The following is a 20,606-nucleotide window of genomic DNA, read 5'->3' on the forward strand; positions in this document are numbered from 1 at the left end:
ACATTGGTCCCCTCCCTATCCGCCTTCTCCCCAGGCCCTGAAGGAATATCTGTGCCAGACTTTATAATGCAATTGTCATCATTCTACAGTCAGTCTATAATTTGCAGTAACAGTGTAAGTCTTTGGTACTAAAACCTAAAACCCCAATATTTTCCTTACTCAGGGCATTCTTTGTTAAAACAAGAAACAAGGTGGTCCATTATCCAGCTGGCTAAGGTAGACAACTACATTAAATATTCTAAATATATAAACAAATATAACTTTTGGCATTGTGCATTTGAAATTTTTAGCAACAACCAGAACCTGTATCAGGCGCCTGGGGTGGCTCAGTCATTTAAGCTTCTGACTTTGGTTCAGGTCATGATCTCACAGTTCATGAGTTCGAGCCCCACATTGGACTCTGCACTGACAGCTCAGAGCCTGGAGCCTGCTTCAGATTCTGTGTCTCCCTCTGTGTCCCTCTCCCACTCACATTCTGTATCTCTCTCCTTCAAAAATAAACATTAAAAAAATTCTTTTTAAACCTCTATCATTAAATTTAGTTAACTGGACCATTCAAGTTCCATCTCTATAATTCTGAAAATGCAATTTTATTCCACAAAATTTAAAAAAAAGAAAGAAAAGATGATCCATTTTTAAGCCAGGATTTTTATATTATTCAATAAAAGATCTGACCAGAGTCTGAAAGGTATTCCTAAGCTGGGGAAATTTTTAATTCCTTGAAGAATTTTTTATTAGGCAAAAATTGACCATGTCATATCTTCTTATTGATTTACCATTTTACTGGCAATAAATTTCAACCAAACATCAATAATAAAAACAGAACTAGATAAACCTTCAGGAACTCAAACTTGGCTCATGATTTCAGGCCACTGGAGTTCCTTCTCAGGGGGTTAGCCAGGAGCATATTATACTATACAAATTCTTAAAAGTCACAAAATGGGTCTACTTCATATGTTCCTAGCTATCTAAACTTCTATTTAAAGGGAAAATATTACTTTAGGGTAGTGATAATATGATTGATTTCTACTTCTCTCCAGTCTCCTAGATTTTTAGAATGTAGTTCATATTTTACATTCACATCTTTTTGGGAGAAACCAGTACACTTGATAGTGGCCTAAGTCAACCAATACCAATGAAGTAACAATAAGAATGCTGTGCACTTACTGACTCACTTGTGCTTTCATTTCTTCTAGTCCTGAGCTGCCTCATGAACTAGTCAGCACGCTGCACCCCGCCATTGCATAAATACTCCCAAGTTTGCAATTTTCAGCATATTAGGAATCCTTACCCAACCCTCAACCTGCTATGGTCTTGCCATATTATTTCCTATTAACAAGACATATATAAATTTGATTTTTAAAAACAAATAGGCCTTTCTGTAAGAAGGAAGATGAACTTCAGCCTCATTTAAGAGCCACTTCAGCACCATGATAGACATGAGCTCTTTAATGGCCACTTAAAACCAAACTGATACACCGGCCAGATCAGGCCACAGGAACCACAAAGTGTTCATCAAGACCTGGTAGAATAATGAACAGCCAACAACAAAAAACAAAACACACACACACACACAATAATAAATCACAGAAAAAAGACAAATGACTAGTAAAGAAATAGAAAAAAATTATCAGCATCGATAGTATTTTGGGAAATGCACAAACACAAGAAAATATTCACCACCAGATTGGCAAAACTTTAAAATACCATTGATTTACGGAATTTAGGAGGAAACATTCTGATCCTTTGTTGAGTTGAACATCAAAAGTGAGACGGCCAGTTTTAAGCAGGCAAGTTCATGATACTAATCAAAATGTAAATATCCACCCCCTGTACCCAACAATTTGAATGATAAGTCTATCCTACAGACCATAAATAAATGTGGAAGAATAAACTCAGTAAGACTTGCAATGGCAAAAAGAAAAAAAAAAAAACACTGATACAATATAATCATCTATTAATAGGAAAATGAACCATGTATGGCACTAATTTCATCATTAAAGTCAATGTTATAAATGAAGGTAATAGAAGCCTTGTGGTGACTTGGAAAAATCCTCACTTACTGTTAAGTGAAAAAAACAAGCACAAAACAGTATGATTAGTCAGATTCAATGTACTTTTAAAACTATCTATTTGTACATGTGCAAAGAAAAGCATTAGGAAAGATATGTCAGTCATACTGTTCAAAGTGGTTAATCCTAGGGAGAGAAATTGAATTGGAGGGTGAGGGTGGGGGTATGGGAAGGATTTTACTTTACATCCTTCTGTATTACAGGATTTTTTACAAGAATATGTTTTAGGTGTCATTTAACTAAAAGAAACATTTTAAAGTACAATTTCATAAACTGATCAGGCAAATCACAATGAACGTAACAGTTCACTTTTAAAATAACAAAATAAGCTATTCTTAGTTTATGCCTCATTTCATAATTCTATACTGATCCTCTCCCCCCTCCAAAAAAAAAAGCATCTAAAAGTGAAATAGATAAAATTTTTTAACATATCAAGACAAAATAGTTTTGAACTCAGAATGCCTGAAAAGGCATTTCTAAGTTCCTTCCCAGAACACGGAAATACAGAAATATGGCAAAACACACAAATATTGACAATGAAGATTCCTCTCAGCACTTACCCCAAACTCATGTCCTTTTAATTGCCGCCATTAGCTACTTGCTATGGAAAACGTGAATGCTTAGAATCTTATTTGACTGTTTTCTTTCTAGAACCCACTGGCTTCCAGTACCTCCTTTGCTAAGAACAGTTTTTTAAAAACATCAAGGCAGTAAGAAAATTTCTATTTGTGGTTAAATAGATGGATGCACAAAAAGACTTATATTTACATAAAAGAAGATGACAGATGTTTCCTGGGAGTTTGTTGTATATTAACTTGATGTGTTGGAGGAGCAGAAGTGTTAAAAATTGATACACAAAACAAGAAGGTTCTTCCCACAAACACTGTCTGAGAAAGGCAGCTACCAGCCAGTCTTTGTTTAGAAACCAACTCTTCCATGACCTTAATTACTTACCCCTGTGCTTGTAAATTGAGGGTCCCTGCAGAACACAGCGTTTCTATTAAACATAATTACCTTTCCCTTCATCGTCCCTGAGAGAAATGTCACCACCCAAAAATGCAGCTTCCCAAGGAAGCGAACTTCTAAAACAGGACTCCTCTCCCCGCACGCCACTCCCCCAGATTCTCTGCATCTCACCAAGAAATACCCAGCTATGTTATTTACTGGCTTAAACTGGCCATATCAGTAATAAAGGGAGCTCTTCAGGTGCTGCTGCAGAAAAAAATCTTTAAAAATCTTTCGGGAGAAGGGAGTTAACTTGGAGGCCCAAAGAGATTCCACACTGATGGCTATTAATGCCACCAGAGGCCAGAAAGGACCATTGGGGATTAATCAATGGCTCAGCTCCAGGCCGACCCTCAGTATCATGGGGCTCCAAGTACTGCTGGGTAAGACGTTAAGCCTTTCACACACCACTGACACACCTATGGCTTGCTAATCAGTAGGATTCAGTTACCAATACAAATTAAAAAAAATAAAGAGCTTTGAGTGTGCGGTTTTTTATCTTCTTTTGGGCATCTGCTTTTCTCCTTCTCAGGGGCCTTGAGAAAGCCAGCAGGAGAAAGCCAAAATCAAACAGAGGGTAGAAACAAACGTCTCTCTTCTTTTAAGTAAATACAAGTCTTGTCTGGAAGAATTAATTTGTCAATTCGTTGCCTTGATATTTAACATGGGCTTTCCCCCAGGTCTATAAAGAGCCATTCTGCCTTCATCTGAAGGTCATGGTGGGAGCTCAGGGAATAGGTGACAATGTTTCTAGCTAGATGAGGCTGCCAGGGGATATCCTGCAAGAAGGTGTGTGTGTGTGTGTGTGTGTGTGTGTGTGTGCGCGCGCATTTACATGCACAGGCTTACACATGTTTGGTGAAAAGCAGCTTTTTTCTTTAGGTTTCTAGAGCAAGAAGGTAAAGAGAAATTATATAGAACAGATGGGTCAGGAGATCATTATGTATAAACAAAACAGATTAAACCATAAGCTCTTTGAATGAATTATGTATGTATTCTTTTATTTCTATTGCTCAAGATCTGCTACAGCGGGGCACATAGTAGGTATTCCATTGACACATTTTTATTAGTTATGTAAAGGTAATAAGGAACACTGAGAATTCTGAATAGGGCTTAAATTAAACAGAAGGCCCACTGATGCCTCAAGCACCTCAAGTATCTATAGCCTCATTCAATTAGCAGCCATTGTGATCACACCATCATCTAAACCAGTAGGGGATGGAGTGGTGCAGGTAGTACTTGAGGCATATATTCCACTTATTTAAACAGGAAAAAAAAAAGGAAATGGAGTCAGGGATATAAAATGTTATGTTAGATGTACTCCAAGCAAGGACACTTTGCAAAATTTTCAGGATAGGACATGGATTAGCAATAAACACAGGGTTCATCAAGATAATTACATAGCATATTAGAAATGCTATAGATATTTTTCACATGGAATTTTCTAAAAGCTGTGAAATCGGTCACAGACTTTCAAGCCTTTATCCCTGTGATGCTGATTCTCATTGTAACATTTTCTTATAATGATTTCTGTCTTTTCCTTTCTCAACTTAGTGGTTCCCTCTGAAGAATCTTATCACTTCTTCCTAAAATAGCCATTTTGATATATGTAGTTCTCCAAAATGCTTCCAATTGGGAGAAGAAAGAACACTGTAAGTGCTAAGGAGATTAATTTTTAAAGCAGCAAAAAATAAACAAAACAAGAATTAATATGAACAAATGCTTAAAATTCAAACACCTGACCAAAATAATCTACTCCCATAAAGATTGGATTTAGCAATTCTCTCTACTTACACACTCATTTCCTGTGCATTTTCAGCTGCAAAATAAAAGGTCTTGATCTGTGGATGGCTGACCTTAAAAGCACTTGAAAGGGAGAAAGCAGAGAAACATTAAAAATTAGAAAAAATTAGTGTAGCTGTCAATGGGTTTGAAGGTAAGTCAAATATAAATATGGTCAATTCATCTGCTTTCTTTGTAAATTTACAAAATATAATGTAATTACATTAAGTACCCACTGCCTAATCTCTTCATGTAGAGAGCAGAGAATTAATTTATCATGTTGAGACACCCAGAGTAGGCATGAGCCTTGGCCAGCCAATAGTTTCTACTTAAAACATATGGGCATAGTCTTTTATTTTCATTTGCTAACTGCTTTGCTATAAAGAGACAATAAAGTAAAATTTTCAGTCTTAGAAGTGTCACTTCAAAATACTCAGATCAACTCCTTAAAGCAAAATATTTATTCAAATTCAAACAAATACATACAAGAATTTTATATGTAAGAAAATAATCAAGTATAGAACTTCTGTACTGTGCCAATACATCAAAACCTGTATCCAAGCCACCCTCTATGAGTAAAGGAAAAGCATAAGGTATATTTTTAGTTTAAAAGAAAAGTATAAAACATGGAAGATCAGCAAACAATAAAATGTATCCCCTTTACCACTAGACCGGAAGTCTTGCCGTTGAGGCCAGGGTTTTGGTAAATAACCAGTCCAGTCAAAACCACGAGAATGAACATGACCTCGTGTATCACTGGCTATGTGAAGCACGATGACAGTGGAAGAGACTTAGAGCCAATAATTTTGTTCATTTTCTTAGAAAAACCTAGTCAATTGCCACTACCAGCAACATAGGTCAATAGGGAAGCGGCTTCTGATGAAACAGAAAAAGATGTCAAAGGTGGGAGAAAGAATAAGAACAAAAAAAGGTAAAGAGAGCACATTTGCAAAATGCATCGAGATGCTATCACGAAAGAGCATGGGGATGGGAGCATGGCTAGCTGTCTAGAGCCAGCTCTCCTGCGGTTTCTAGGCAAGCCCTGACTCTGCGCTGTTTCCTTCTCAGCAAAACAAGGACCGTAAGCTGGTGACTTGTTTGGTTCCTGTCTGTTCTCAATCTTTTGGACTTGAATTACATCAGGGTATAAGCCCAAAGTCTAAGCTACTTCAGAGCATTCAATATCCAGGATGACAATGTGAAGAACTAAGAAACAGAAACTGATGTTGGTATCTTATCTGTAGCTCTGTCTGGTCCTATTGAACTGGTCATTCTCTTTAGAAAGACAAAATCTTGACATTTGATCTCCCAGCTAAATCTGGATGGGAGCTTAGTTTTCAATTCCATTTCAAAACTATGCCATGCCAAGGCTCCATGGGGTTTTCAAATCCATCTGTTCCACAAAATGAAATTCCAGACAACAAGAGGTTAAAAGCTTATACTGTTGTTTAGGATACCAACTCATAAAGTTCAAAATTCTCAGACATTTGGGTGTTATCGTCACTAACTTACAAATCACCACATCACTCAAGAAATGAAAATTATTAAAGGAAGTTATTCTGCCTCAGAGTTTTGTAGAAAATGATAAGACAACTTACTGCTTTTTCTTGCATTCAGATGCTCTCTCCACAGCGAAATCGGGCAGGTTGACAAATCCATCAGCTTTCTCTGCCTGAGAAAAATGCATACAACAGATATAAATAAATGCATCAATCCTGGTAAGTTTATAGAGATCATATACATTGAATAGAGATCGTATAAATGAAAGGAAAGACAATCAAAAGATACATCCCTGAATCAGCATTGGACTTATCCAGATACATATTTTATGAGAGAAATTAATATTCTCCCGGTAGGTCATGCAGAATCGTTCCACAAGAAGTAACATGACACAGCTCAGGTATGGCCAATGTATGGCATGCACAGGACCCCACCCACCCCTCTCCCGTCTTCCTGGGAAATTCCAGCTAACCAGTCAGAGCCCCACTCCCTGCTGAGTTAGTAGGCATCCTCAGCATCATTCTCGTCGCCAGTAAGCCAGTTCTCATATTCCAGTAAGCCACAAGCACAGAAGGTAGAACGTAATTAGCATTCTAGCTGATGGTCGACAAGAGGCCTGACTTTAGACTTAAGCAAATCAAGGTTCATATCATGGATCTACGACTTACCGGTTGTTCTAAAACCTAAAGTTGCTCAGAAAAATAAAACACTTAATAGTTATTCAACAAACATTAGTTCCTCTCCCAAATCTATAGGCTGCTCCTTGGGATTAAACTACAGAGCCATATCTTGGAAAATCTCAGTTCCATAATCCATTCTTAGAAGGTGTTTCTACAAAGGAAAGACTATAGGGGAAAAAATGGCCCTTTTGGACATTGCATGAATGTCACCTCCAAACACCAAAAATTCTGTAGGAAATGTAATTATTGTTCCACCTCTCTAAGAATTTGTTAATCTTTATGAACAAAATGTAACTGAGCAACAGGAGGCTAGATGGCTTGTCACCGATCCTAAATCTTCCTCCTTGTACGCTGGTATCTCTGAGTACAGAAATTCAGTCCACAAGATTAATCATAAATCATTCGGTGCTTATTGGCAGAGAAGTAAAACCTTGATCTTGATAATACAATCTTAAATTTAAAAATCTACTAGCTATTAACTTGGCACCATGGATCCTCTTACTTCATTTTATCATCCTGCATCTCTTTCCCTTATCTGAAATCAGAGTGCAGCTCCTACTTTTTCTTCAGAAAAGTTAAACTGTGAAACACTGGAAACTCTGCCTGTCCAACCTTCCCTCTCCTATGAGTTAATCTATCCAAACTCTCTGCTTGAAATGCTTTCATGTAAGGCTCAAAAGTCAATTCTAAAGGGAAATTCCTTCTTATAAAATGATGTATATATGAATATATATACAGATATATAGATATATAGATATATTCATTCAACTCATCCCTCTGTTTTTTTAATATTTACTTATTTTGAGAGAGTGGTAGAGGGGCAGAGAGAGAAGGAGATTGAGAATCCCAAGCAGGCTCCAGGCTGTCAGCTCAGAGCACGATGCGGGGCTTGAACTCACAAAACAGGAGATGATGGCTTGAGTCTAAATCAAGTCAGAAGCTTAATTGACTGAGCTACCCAGGCACCCCTCAACTTATTTATCTCTTGATGAACTGTTTACCTACTAGATGATGGCTTCACCAATTCTATCTCAAAAATAATGCAAAGTACTTTAAAAACACAGAGTGTGGATCAACTGTTTCTACAATGCACAATACTTCCTATGAACTCTCATCAGCATTATATAAAAGTATAGTTTTGGAAAACTGTTAGGCTCTAGCAATAAACCCCCATGATGAGATTAGTGTCCTTATAAAAAGAGAGAGAGACCAGAGCCCCCCACTTCTCTCCCCCTCCAAGTAAGGTTACAGCAAACAAAGCAGGCAAATGCAATCCAGAAAGGCCCTCACCAGGCACAGTCTATCAGCACCTTGATCCTAATTAGACTTCCCGGCCTCCAGAACCATGGGGAGTAAATGACTGCTGCTTAAGCCACCAGTTGAAGGTATTTTGTCATGGCTGTACAAACGAGGACACTGCCCAAGAGTGACAAACCCAACGCCAAACGTATTACTTTATGCCACAAAATGTCTGGTCTTCTTTCTCCTGTGTTCTCTACTTCATTGGATGGTTTCACTTTCTATCCTGTTGTCAAAAAAGGAAATGTGGGAGACGTCTTTGACTTTTGATCCCCTTCTCACCCTGCATGCAAGCAGTCACCGAGATGTATCACCTCCTGCTGCCTCTGTCCCAGCTCTTCTGTGCCTGCACCACCTCGCTCCTCCTTCAGCTCACCACCAACTCTCACCTCACTGACTGCGAAGTCCTGCAAAGCCCTCTTCCTCCAACTCTATCGTTTCCTCTAATTTGGTGTCCAAATCACAGTCACAGCAAGTCTTGACTGCCTGAACACCCTTCATGTCACTTCTCTCATTAAAACCCTGCACCGTTCCCAGTGGCCTTTGGACAAAGTCAAGTGCCTTAGCAAGAGTAGGAGAGACCTGTCATGATCTGCTTACTTACACAAGCTCATCTCCTCCAATGCCCCTGCCCCCTCACTCATCCAAAAAAACAAAAAATTCAAACAAAGAAGAATCATACTCCCATCTGAGCTGAATTAGAATTGGCATCAAGTTTTCAGGATTATTATTCTCTATCAATTTCTTTTCAGTACAAAGAGCCCATCTTGAATGATAACAATACAAAGTCAATCAACAAAAACTGAAATATACAGTATATATTGTATATTCAGTTTTTGTATATATCTTGATATATACTGATATATATATATAATTGTACATTTTCATTTAGGTGGATTTTTTTTCATGCACAAGTGAAATGGCTGAGAGTCTTTCAACTAAGAACCGAAATGAATTTGAGTAAAAGATACTTTGTGTTTCCTCAGTAAGTCTTTCCTTCATTAGCAAAGGCAGCTTTTCATTGTACTAAAGACACTCAAGCTGTATTCAAAATCACAGATAACTGTGTCAAAAATTGCCTTTGCTTATTTGACTTGCAAAAATGCCTTAAAAATGACAATCACTTTGGGAAAATCCTAAAGGAATGACAGCCTTCTCCTCTTCCTCCACCTTCTTCTCCTCCTACCCCCTCACAGCTCTTGCTCCTGTTACAGTAACCAAAATAACTGTCGCGAATGTATCCTTCCTCCTCAGTAATTCCGAACTTTCTGAAAAGTTACTTGAAAGTTCTGCATTGGTACCTGCAATGTTCCCTCTGTGTCCTAATGTAATAAACTCTTCTTCTCTCGCCAGAGCCATCAAACCATCCTCTGACCATTGTGCAAACCTGCCTTACCAAGTCTACCTTAAATACTGAAGTGAGACGAGGCTTTTCAATTTCTGGTTTGCTGTTCAACAATCTCAAAGGTGTTCCTCCTCACATGTGAGTCCATCCGCTTTCCCCAGCAGCTCTGATTCTGTTCATCTCAGGGGGATCTCATCTGCAGGTGCTGTATTAGGCAGCATACAGACACCTTTTTATGAAAACTGTTAGTGTTATGCATTCATTTGTCCAACAAATATTTAAGTACCTTCTTCGGGTCGGGTACTGTGTCAGATATTTGGGCTGTATCAGTGGACAAAGCAGGCAGAGATCGCTACCCTTGAGGGGAAAAGAGACAGTAGTTCAACAAATAAACACATTTAATAACACAAATGATGCAGCCCATGGCAGACAATAACTGGGATGGAAAAAAGTAAAGTTGAGTAGCGCAAAGGGGTTCTGGCTGTACGCAGGACAGGCTGCCTTTCTGATCGAAGATTTACAATGCCCTTCCGATCTCACACCCCTGGATACAGCTCCACAAATCAACCTAGTTCTGACCTTCACCAAAACATTTCCCCGTTCCTCTGAGCCCGGAGTAGGTACGTTCCTCTTTGTGCCCAGGGCTGGGCTTTACTTTCATACTTCTCTTACTGTATTTGGTTATCCAGTTACTTCTTTGTTTCTCCAGTAGACTATGGGCACTTTGAAGGAAATAATTTTGTCATTTATTGTCATATCATTAATACTCAGGACAACATAGACATTCAATACATATGAAATAAAGAATGAATGAATGACAGGATCACTGTCTTTTGCCTCCAGCTATAAAAAAGTGCTAAAATGAGATGNTTCAGGACAACATAGACATTCAATACATATGAAATAAATAAAGAATGAATGAATGACAGGATCACTGTCTTTTGCCTCCAGCTATAAAAAAGTGCTAAAATGAGATGCAGAAGCCACTTTGGGAAACTGTTCAGCAATTTCTAAAAAACATAAACATATAATTACCATGGAACCTAGCAATTCCACTCCTAGGTATCTACACAAGAGAAATGAAAGCTTATACCCACGCAAAGGTTTGCATGCAAATATTTATAGCAGCATTATTACCAATAGCCAAAAACTGGAAACAATTTAAATATCCACCAACTGGTAAAGAAATAGTGTGTATATTCATACAATGGAATGCTGTTTAGAGAACTACCAACAAGTGCTAAAAATATGGATGAACCTTGAAAACACTGTGCTGAGTGAAAGGCAGATATAAGAAGTCACATATTATTGTATGATTCCTTTATATTAAATGTAGAGAAAAGGTAACCTATGGAGACAGCAAGGAAAATAGTGGGGTTGCCTGGAGTTGGGGGTGGAAATGAAGATTAACTGTAAACGGGCATGAAGGATTTTATGGATATCATGAAAACTATTTAAAACTGATCCTTATAATGGCTTCATCACTCAGTAACTTTACCAAAAAATTACCGAATTGTAAATTTTAATGGAGTGAATCTTATGATTTGTAGAATATATTTCAAGAGAACTGTTTTTAAAGATATAAGATGCAGGGGCACCTGGGTAACTCAGTCGGTTAAGCCTCTGACTTTGGCTCAGGTCATGATCTCACCGTTCATGGGTTCCAGCCCTGTGTCCAGCTCTGTGCTGACAGCTCAGAGCCTAGAGCCTGCTTTGTATTCTATGTCTCCCTCTTTCTCTGTCCCTCCCCTGCTTGCACTCTTTTCCTCTCTCTCAAAAATAAACATTAAAAGAAAATTTAAATATATGTAAATGTATGTGTGTGTATATATATATATGTATATATATAGGGTGAAGGAAAGCTTGAATACACACACACACACACACACACACACACACATATGATTCAAGGAAAGCTTGGGAAAATAGAAAACCATAATAAAATCTCTTTGGCTATCAGTAAGACTTGAAAAAAGGTAAAATATGAGGTCTCAGGTGCTCCCATTCATTGGTGACTCAATATGATTTCTTCAAATTTGAGACAAAATTGGTTTAATATTTCCTGCATTCTGTGGTTCAAACTAAACTATGGCTTCCATTTTGGACTACAGGAATTTTATTTTATTTTTTATCTTAGTGTTTGTTTATTTTTGAGAGACAGAGACAGAAAGACAGAGACACAGAGTGAGAGTGGGAGAGGGTCAGAAAGTGAGGGAGACACAGAATCTGAAGCAGGCTCCAGGCTCTGAGCTGTCAGCACAGAGCCTGACGTGGGATTTGAACTCTCAAACTGTGAGATCATGACCTGAGCCAAAGTCAGACACTTAACCGCCTGAGCCACCCAGGCACCCTTGGACTACAAGGATTTTAGAGACAAAGATATTTTATATAGAATTTGCCACACTTCAGACATATTTTTGAAAGTTAATTACATTATGCATCAAATTTTTATATTTAAATGCAAATATCAGTGTCCATTGCCAGCAGTAATGTCTGTCTTTTTATTCTACAAATACTTTGCAAAATACACAAAATTACTTTATAAATCTACCTATATCTGAAAGGTAGAAAAATAGACTTTGAAAAATAAGTCTGATATATAGATTCCAGAGACTAAGTAGGTTGAAGAAGACAAAACCAGGAACAAAAGGTAAGTGTAATATAGGAAATTGTTACATATTTCATAGTTAAAAATAAAAAGTATAATTATCTCTCTCTTCTCAGTGGAATCATTGCTCCTTGATTCTAAGAAACTGGAGTTTTTTACACTTCAAATAATACTGAAATCAAGAGGCATCTTAGAATCTTTGAGTATTTCTAGTGCTGCATTTTCCCCCAACACCTGATATTAAATAAATTGTAGGTCTTAAAATGAATAGAATTTTTAATTTGAAGGAAAAATAGTTTAAAAAACAAAATATATATTTCTTTGTAAGATGCTTTTCTGTGCACCTGTGAATATGGAGTTAACATTCTTGCCATTACTTGAAATACACATAGTGAGGGGGGCACCTGGGTGGCTCATTCGGTTAAGCATCCAACTCTTGATTTCAGTTCCGGTCACGATCTATCTCAGGGTTGTGAGATCAAGCCCCGCCTGGGCCTTAAGATTAAGATTATTGCTTAAGATTCTCCCTCTCCCTCTCCCTCTGTCCCTCCCTGCACTCACTCACTCTCTCAAAAACAAACAAACAAACAAACAAACAAGCAAACAAATGTGAGTGAGGTTACCCAGTGAATACCAGAATCAGGAGAAGCTGCAAAACTCCATTTTCTCCAAATAAACCCCTGGTTTACTCAGTTCTGTCCAGAAACCCCCAACATGCTGGCAACAGGCAAAGTCTAAGCTCTAAGCAGAGCCATCCTTTCTCATATCATCTTGGACAGTTGTCCTCACAGTATACACAGGCTTGTGACCCCTACAGAAATCTGAATTATATTCTCTGAAATACAGACGGATATGGAAGAAGAGAGATTATACAATCAATGGTGAAAGCTCAGTTTTACAGAGAAATAGTCATTCTCCTACATGGCTGGTGGTGGTACCCAATGGAAGGAAACTGGGCAGTAACTGGCAAAAATGCATTTACCCTTTGACCCAGAAATCCGACTTCTAGGATCTGTCCTAAATGTAAATACGTGTAATAACACGTGCATTACAACATTATTTGCCATTACAAAAGAATCCAGGGGCGCCTGGGTGGCTTAGTCGGTTAAGCGTCCGACTTTCGCTTAGGTCATGATCTTGCAGTTCGTGGGTTCGAGCCCCGCGTCGGGCTCTGTGCTGACGGCCAGCTCAGAGCCTGGAGCCTGTTTCAGTCTGTGACTCCCTCTCTCTCTGACCCTCCCCTGCTCACGCTGTCTCTCTCTCTCCTAGAAATTAAAATAAATAAATAAATAAAAGAATCCAAACGTGTATCATCAGCAGACCACTGAATAATCGATGGCATTCACATGCATTGAATAGCGATAAAACACGGCATATATACATATAGAGTAACCTCCCGGGCACAGTAAGAGAAAAATAAGATACAGGACAGTGGATATAGTATGCAGATTGTATGCAGAGAGAGATAGGATCAGCCTCCCCATACACACTTGCTTGTATTTGTAAAAGGAAATCATGGGGAAAATGCAAACATAAGAGAAAGGAGAAAAGAGGCTAGAGAAATAGGAATGGGAGCAAGATTTATCTGACTAATTTGTTATACAGGCTTCACTCTGGAATGAGGTAAATGATTTACGTTTAAAAAAAAAAGGGGGGGAAGCAATCCCTAAAATTAAAAGCAAATGAACCTAACTAGTTATAACATGAGGATGTCGCCCAACACAAATAATAGTAACTACTCCAAGAGACCTTACAGCACATAATTTTGAATACAGGCTAAGGACTTTTAGTAGCAACATTGCTATTTTTTTTTAAGACGGTTTTGGTAGTTTTTTTACGACTTTCCTTCCCACACAAAAGAAGTGCGTGTGACCTAAAGGCTCCCTCGTCCTCTGCTTGTCTGTGCTGGAGGCCCCAATGCTGCTTTGTTCTGATAAGCAACCCATCTCCCTCTTCCTTTCAGAAAAGGAAATGCACGCACATTCTGCAAATATTACCTGGACCTGCTGGCAGAAAGCTGCGCTTATTAGCACTGGGCCATGACAAGCCCTGCAAGGAAGCAAGAAAAAATGATGTTTGCCTTTGTTTCGTCTTCCTCTCTCCTAGATATCAGAAGCAAGCCTGACAGTGACGAGGCCTGAAATCCATTAAGAATCATGATAAACTTGAGAAACATCTAGTAATAGCTAATGTTTACTGAGTGCGAAGCACGGGCCATTGAGGTTCTACCAACTTCGCCTTCAGGGAAAGTTAATCATATCCTCAGCACCAGAATTCATGAAACTGATCCATTTTTCAGCCTCAACATCAAACTAGATTGGCATCATAAAACAGGAAAGTTGTGGGGTTACTTAACATCAAAGAAACAGAACTCAGGCCAGAACCCGGAAATCGGTTCAATAATTCTGAGACCAAATGGTCTCATGCAGGCACTAACAAAGAAGAGAATCTACAGTCATTGGATAGCACAGAAGAACAACCCTAGATTTGGAATCAGGATATTTCAATGCAGGAGAGCCTGGGTGGCTCAGTCAGTTAAGTGTCTGACTTCGGCTCTGGTCATCACCTTATGGTTCATGAGTTCAAGCCCCACGTTGGGCTCTGTGCTGACAGCTCAGAGCCTGGAGCCTGCTTTGGATTCCATGTCTCCCTCTGTCTCTGCCCCTCCCCTGCCCACATTCTATTTCTCTTTCAAAAATAAATAAACGTTAAAACAAATGTTTTTAAAGAATATTTCAATGCAAGCCCCTTACTGTGTGATCTTAATGAGAACACTCAGGTCAGTGTCCACACAGTGAAAAAGCCGATATAATCAGCATCTTGAGACTAACTAGACTTAACACAGATGCATGCTGTACTGTAAGATTGTTAAAGTTATAAAAAATTTAAGATTCTATTGACATCAATTACAAGGAAACAATCATAAGAGGGTCAAAAGGAATAGAACGAAAAGGGAAAGAATGACCCAGAAAGAAAAAGATGAAGGAAAATGAGTTTTTATTCTGTCCATTGTCCGTGAAGCCCTCTGTATAGCTGTTTCTATGTCTTAGCTCTCTCCTGTCTTCTTTGCATCAGACTAATCGCTGTAAAAAAATATTTTAAGTTCTATGGACAACAACTTTAATGCTAGCAAGCTCACTATATCCTTCATACATTACCTAGTGCATGTTTTTATTCAAATATTGTTGCATTTGAGATTATCTAACATTATGAGTATAATGAAATTTCGATCCAGAGATTCTTTTTACAAATGCCTAGAAACAGATATGCCATATGGAAAGTATCAAGTAAAAGGTTTTAACTAATTAACAGCAAGGTCCAATTTCCTACAGAACTTGCACATTCCTGACATTAATTATGAAATGGACTGAAAGTGTTGCTGGTGATGATAACAATGATAGTTCTGTGGGTGCTGAGGCTGCAACAAGGGGAAGAGAAAGACATCTGAAGGGAGCAGAGCCCTTGTAGCGACGCTGTCTGTAAGCCAGCCACACGCCCCCATCCTTCACCACCAGGCCAGACCCGCTGGACTTCCCACTAACAGCACCTGCACCCCTTTGTGGGTGAGCTTCTCAGCCTACTTCTCCACCTGTCCAAGGTGCTCAGCACTCATTGGTCCCAAGATGAGCCCTCAAGCCATGATTGATGGGACTTGGTATTTAAATCCCCCAACCCCTGCCCCTTGGGAGGAAAACTCTGTGGGACATGTTTCCAAAGGCTCTCAGGGTTCCCTAGCAAAACTGAGCCTCAGCTCTCCACAGTCATAATTTGCCTGTGAAGGAGAATTTCTTTAGCTGATTTTCTACCCTTTCTCACTTCCCCATTCCCTTTCCAAGTATTTCTGGTATCACTTCCTAAATACACAATTTGTACCCACATCTTCTCAGAGTCTGTTTCTGGAACACCTCAACCAAGATGCCATTTCTCTCACAGAAATGTTGCTACTCATAGTCCCTACTCATGAGGATCACAACTCCTTAGCACCATCATCCCTCTTCATTATTTCCTCCTAAGTGTCACCCAAGGCCACGACTACATCACTATCACATAAGGTCATATTTAAGTGGTGACCAAGAAGTTACTGGAATCCTATTCTATGATTTGTAAATCAGTTCTACTAGTTGGCCATTCTTATTATTCTTCTATTCTCTTTCTATGGAATCATATTTTAAATGAAATTAAGTTACTAGTAGACTTTCTGGTAATCTGACACATGGAGATAGTCACTGCCTTCTGAAATATCATTTTCAAGAACAATTGAGCTGGAAATCTCATAATGTAAAAGATCTCGTGTCACTGTTCTCTGTAATATAAAACCCTGAGCACACAACGCCCTCCATGATCTGGTTCTGTCCAACATTATCTCCCACCTATTCTTTTAGAAACCTTAAAACCCCAGAGATAATTTTCACCTATGTAGGGTTGGTCTCTTCAGCAGGAAAGAAAGAATAAGAGAGAGAGAGAGAGGAAAAGGAAAGAAAGACAGACAGAAGGGAGGGAGGGAGGAAAGGAGGGAAGGGGAAGGGAGAGTGAGAGTTGGAGGGAGGAAGGAAAATAAAGCACTAAATAGGAAGGAAAGGTTTTAAATAAATAGGAATAAATTGGATTAAATCTCACTATTACAGAATAAATTGCATATCTTGCTATCTAATAAACTTTATCTACATTGTTAGAGTAGGAGTGGGGGAAGGAAATAAAGAACAGCATTTAGGAAAATTAAAAACCTGGTGCATTCTCTTTCAATATTAGAAATTTAGGAGGAATAAAAAAATAAAGTTAATGCTTTTAAAAACAGTCAGTATAATACATAATCTTGTCTTTACACAGTGCACATTAAATCATCCAATACTTCATGAAGCTTCAAATATCTTTAAACCATTTTCATGCGTTTCATGAGTGCCATTAAGGTATGACTCAATGCCAACAAAAATAAGAAAAGACATTTCTCCAAAGAGGATGTACAAATGGCCAAAAACGCATGAAAAGATGCTCTGGGTTAATAATCATTAGAGAGATACAGGGGCGCCTGGGTGGCTCAGTCGGTTGAGTGTCCGACTTTGGCTCAGGTCATGATCTCACGGTTCGTGGGTTTGAGCCCCGCATCAGGCTCTGTGCTGACAGCTAGCTCAGAGCCTGGAGCCTGTTTCAGATTCTGTGTCTCCCTCTCTCTCTGACCCTCACCTGCTCACACTCTCTCTCTCTCTCTCTCTCTCTCTCAGAAATAAATAAAACACATTAAAAAAAAATCATTAGAGAGATACAAATCAAAACCACAATGAGATAACCCCTCACCACATCAGAATGGCTACTATCTAAAGAATAAAAATAAAAATAAAAATAAAAAAGTAACAGAAGCGAATGAGTGTTTGTGAGGATGTGGAAAAATTAGAACCCCTGTACACTTTGGGGCGAATATAAAATGGTGCTGCCTCTACAGCAAACATAGCAGTCTCTGAAAAACTTAAAAATAGAAGTCCCGTATGATCCAGCAACTCCACTCCTGGGCCCATAACCAAAAAAACAAAACAAAACAAAAACAAAAACCAAAACCAAAAAACCAAACAGCTGAAAGCAGGGTTTCAAACAGATATTGTACGGTAATGTTCATGGCAGCAATATTCACAACGGGCAAATGGTGGGCACAATCGAAAAATTTGTCCACCAACAAATATGAATGGATTTTTAAAATATGTGGTCTGCACATACAAGGAATGTTACTTAGCCTTTGAAAGAAAGGAAAATCTGACCCACATGCATGAACCTTGAAGACATCCTGAGTGAAATAAACCAGACCCAAAAAGGCAAACACTGTGATTCCACTAACATAAGGTACTTGGAATAGTCAAATTCACACAGAGAAGGTAGAATGGTGACTGTCAGGGATGGAGGAGGGAAGAAATGGAGAGTTAACTGTTTAATGAGTCCAGAGTTTAGGTATCGTAAGATGAAGAGAGTTCTGGAGCTGCTTGTACAATACTGCAAATCTACTCCTTACCACTAAATATATCCTCAGAAGTGGTTAATGGGAAATTTCGTGTTACATGTATTTCATTACAAGTTTTCAAAAATAAAAATTTTTTTTTAATTTTTTTTTTGCGTTTTACTTTAAAGAGAGAATGAGCGAGTGGGTGAGGGGCCATTTCTCTCATAGTAATCTCTATTCATGGTTCCTACTCATGAGCAGCACATCTCCTTAGCACCCTAATCCCGAGCTGGATACTCAACCGACTGAGCCACCCAGGCGTCCCAAAAATAAAAAAAATAAATTTAAAATGTTTTTTAAAGATACTACTCCAAAACTCATTATAAAGGATGAAAATGCATTTGCCACAGTAATTGTCTTAAGATTAAAGTATGAAAATCGTGGCTAACATGCTGTCAATGAGCATCATCTCCTTCACAGGTAAGAGCCATCCATGTAGGAACCTGTTACAGATATAAGGAAGAGGGCCCAGGAGGGCGGGCAATTTGCTTAAGACATTAAGTAGCTGCAGCATGGGAGTAGAAATGGTCCTCCTGATTCTGAACCCAGGAATCATCTTAGACCACACTGCATTATTTCCTGATGTCTTTTTTGAAGACATTGTTTCAAACATCTTCTCCTAAATTCTGGCTCCTTCAAAAATTATTCAATATGTTGTTGTTTTTTTTTAATTCCCACTGCACAGTTTCCTTTTGAAATGCTCTTGAACCATGCTCTGTGGGAGACCAAACACAGCAGCACAATGACAAATGAGTTCATCAGTTAGCTTTTCTGTAGAAGCAGCTGGGCCCTTGGCCCTTAAAAAAGCTTGCTCCAGTGGGATGATAAATCTGCAAATAACGACATCGCAGGAAAATCCTCAGCTCTAACCAGAAGTTCAGCTCATCCCACGGGCCATGTGGCATTCTATTGCTTGGGAAATAATCACGTATTACCTAAATTCTTCTTCCAGGTCAGGAACTATGGAGCTGAAGAATCCCCCAGGGCTTTCTAGTGTACCCCCTGTTTCATAGCTTAAAATCAACCCCTACACAGGGCTATTAGGTGCATGTTTCAGAATCTGTAGCACAGGATAGGCCATTCTTGCTTAAAGAAACCATTTCTGGGGTCTAAAAACCCTTAGCACAATTCTTCTGCACAGTATTATGTGAGCACATTTCACCTTATGTGTATATAAAATTGTCTTTCTTTGTATTCCTTTGATTTTTTTAAATGTTTTCAGGTGCATTTGATCTTCTCAAAGTTGCTCTGAATTATGTAAAGATATTGTTCGTGGTAAAATTGTACTTGTAAGAGAATGGATGCAAAAAGAGTTACATCACTGACCCAGGAATATTCTATTTATTTTTGTTGGGTTTTTTCTTTTTTTTTCTTTTTAATGTTTATTTTTGAGAGAGAGAGACAGAGAGACAGAATGTGAGCGGGGAAGGGACTGAGAGAGAGAGACTAGAATCCGAAGTGGACTCCAGACTCTGAGCTGTTAGCACAGAGCCAGACGTAGGGCTCAAACTGTATGATCATGACCTGAGCCAAAGTCGGATGCTTAACCGACTGAGCCACCCAGGTGTCCCAAGGGATACTCAACTTGTAAGAAACTACAAGACTGGAATCCACGTGATGGATTCTACACCATGCTGATGAAATCCACCTTCTTGCCTGCTTAAATATTAAAAGCATATTAAAAGAATTTGTAAGTTAGGGGTGCCTGGGTGGCTTAGTCAGTTGAGTGTCGGGACTCTTGATTTCTGCTCAGGTCATGATCTCACAGTCATGAGATCCAGTCCCACATGGGACTCCACAGTGAGCATGGAGTCTGCTTAAGGCTGGCTCACTCGCTCTCTCTCCCTCTCTCTCTCTCTCCCTCCCTCCCTCCTTCTGCCTTTCTCCCCCACTGATGCTCTCCCTGTCTCTCTAAAATAGAAAGAGAATTTATAAGTTATATACACATACACAGATCAGTATATTTATACACACAGATTAATAGGTATACACATACTAATAGTTATACAAACATACATATATTTATACATAGAAGTTAAGTGTGTATCACTTCATTTTTAAGTTAGTGTATGTGTGCTTATGTATTCTATCACCTATTAGCAATTTTAAGAAATTTTAGAATAAAAGGAATTTCTAATTTTAAATTCTACATATTAAAAATTAAACTATGGTATAACCATATGTATTACACAGAGCTACTCAAAATGATATTATGTGTAGATGTGAAAATATATTGATAATATATTGCTTAGTGAGAAAATCAAGTTATAAAAATATACAGTGCTTTATTTTTGAAAAGTGTAGGAAAAAATGGAGACATATATACCAAAAT

The 20,606-nt window shown here is 38.6% G+C and overlaps 1 protein-coding gene across 4 annotated transcripts in view; it reads right to left on the reverse strand.

The window, feature by feature from the left end:
• Positions 1-20,606, reverse strand: part of IPCEF1 (interaction protein for cytohesin exchange factors 1) — a 178,163-nt gene that overhangs the window by 44,405 nt on the left and 113,152 nt on the right. For all 4 annotated transcript variants that reach the window (XM_077755086.1, XM_077755084.1, XM_077755083.1 and 1 more), the window contains 2 exons: positions 6,458-6,531; positions 4,872-4,943 (listed from right to left, as the gene is read on the reverse strand). In XM_077755086.1, the coding sequence (XP_077611212.1) occupies positions 4,872-4,943; positions 6,458-6,531 (146 nt within the window). The remainder of the gene's footprint in view (positions 1-4,871; positions 4,944-6,457; positions 6,532-20,606) is intronic.

The sequence above is a fragment of the Crocuta crocuta genome, unplaced genomic scaffold (assembly GCF_008692635.1).
Source record: "Crocuta crocuta isolate KB4526 unplaced genomic scaffold, BGI_CrCroc_1.0 scaffold11, whole genome shotgun sequence".
Taxonomy (NCBI): Eukaryota; Metazoa; Chordata; class Mammalia; order Carnivora; family Hyaenidae; genus Crocuta; species Crocuta crocuta.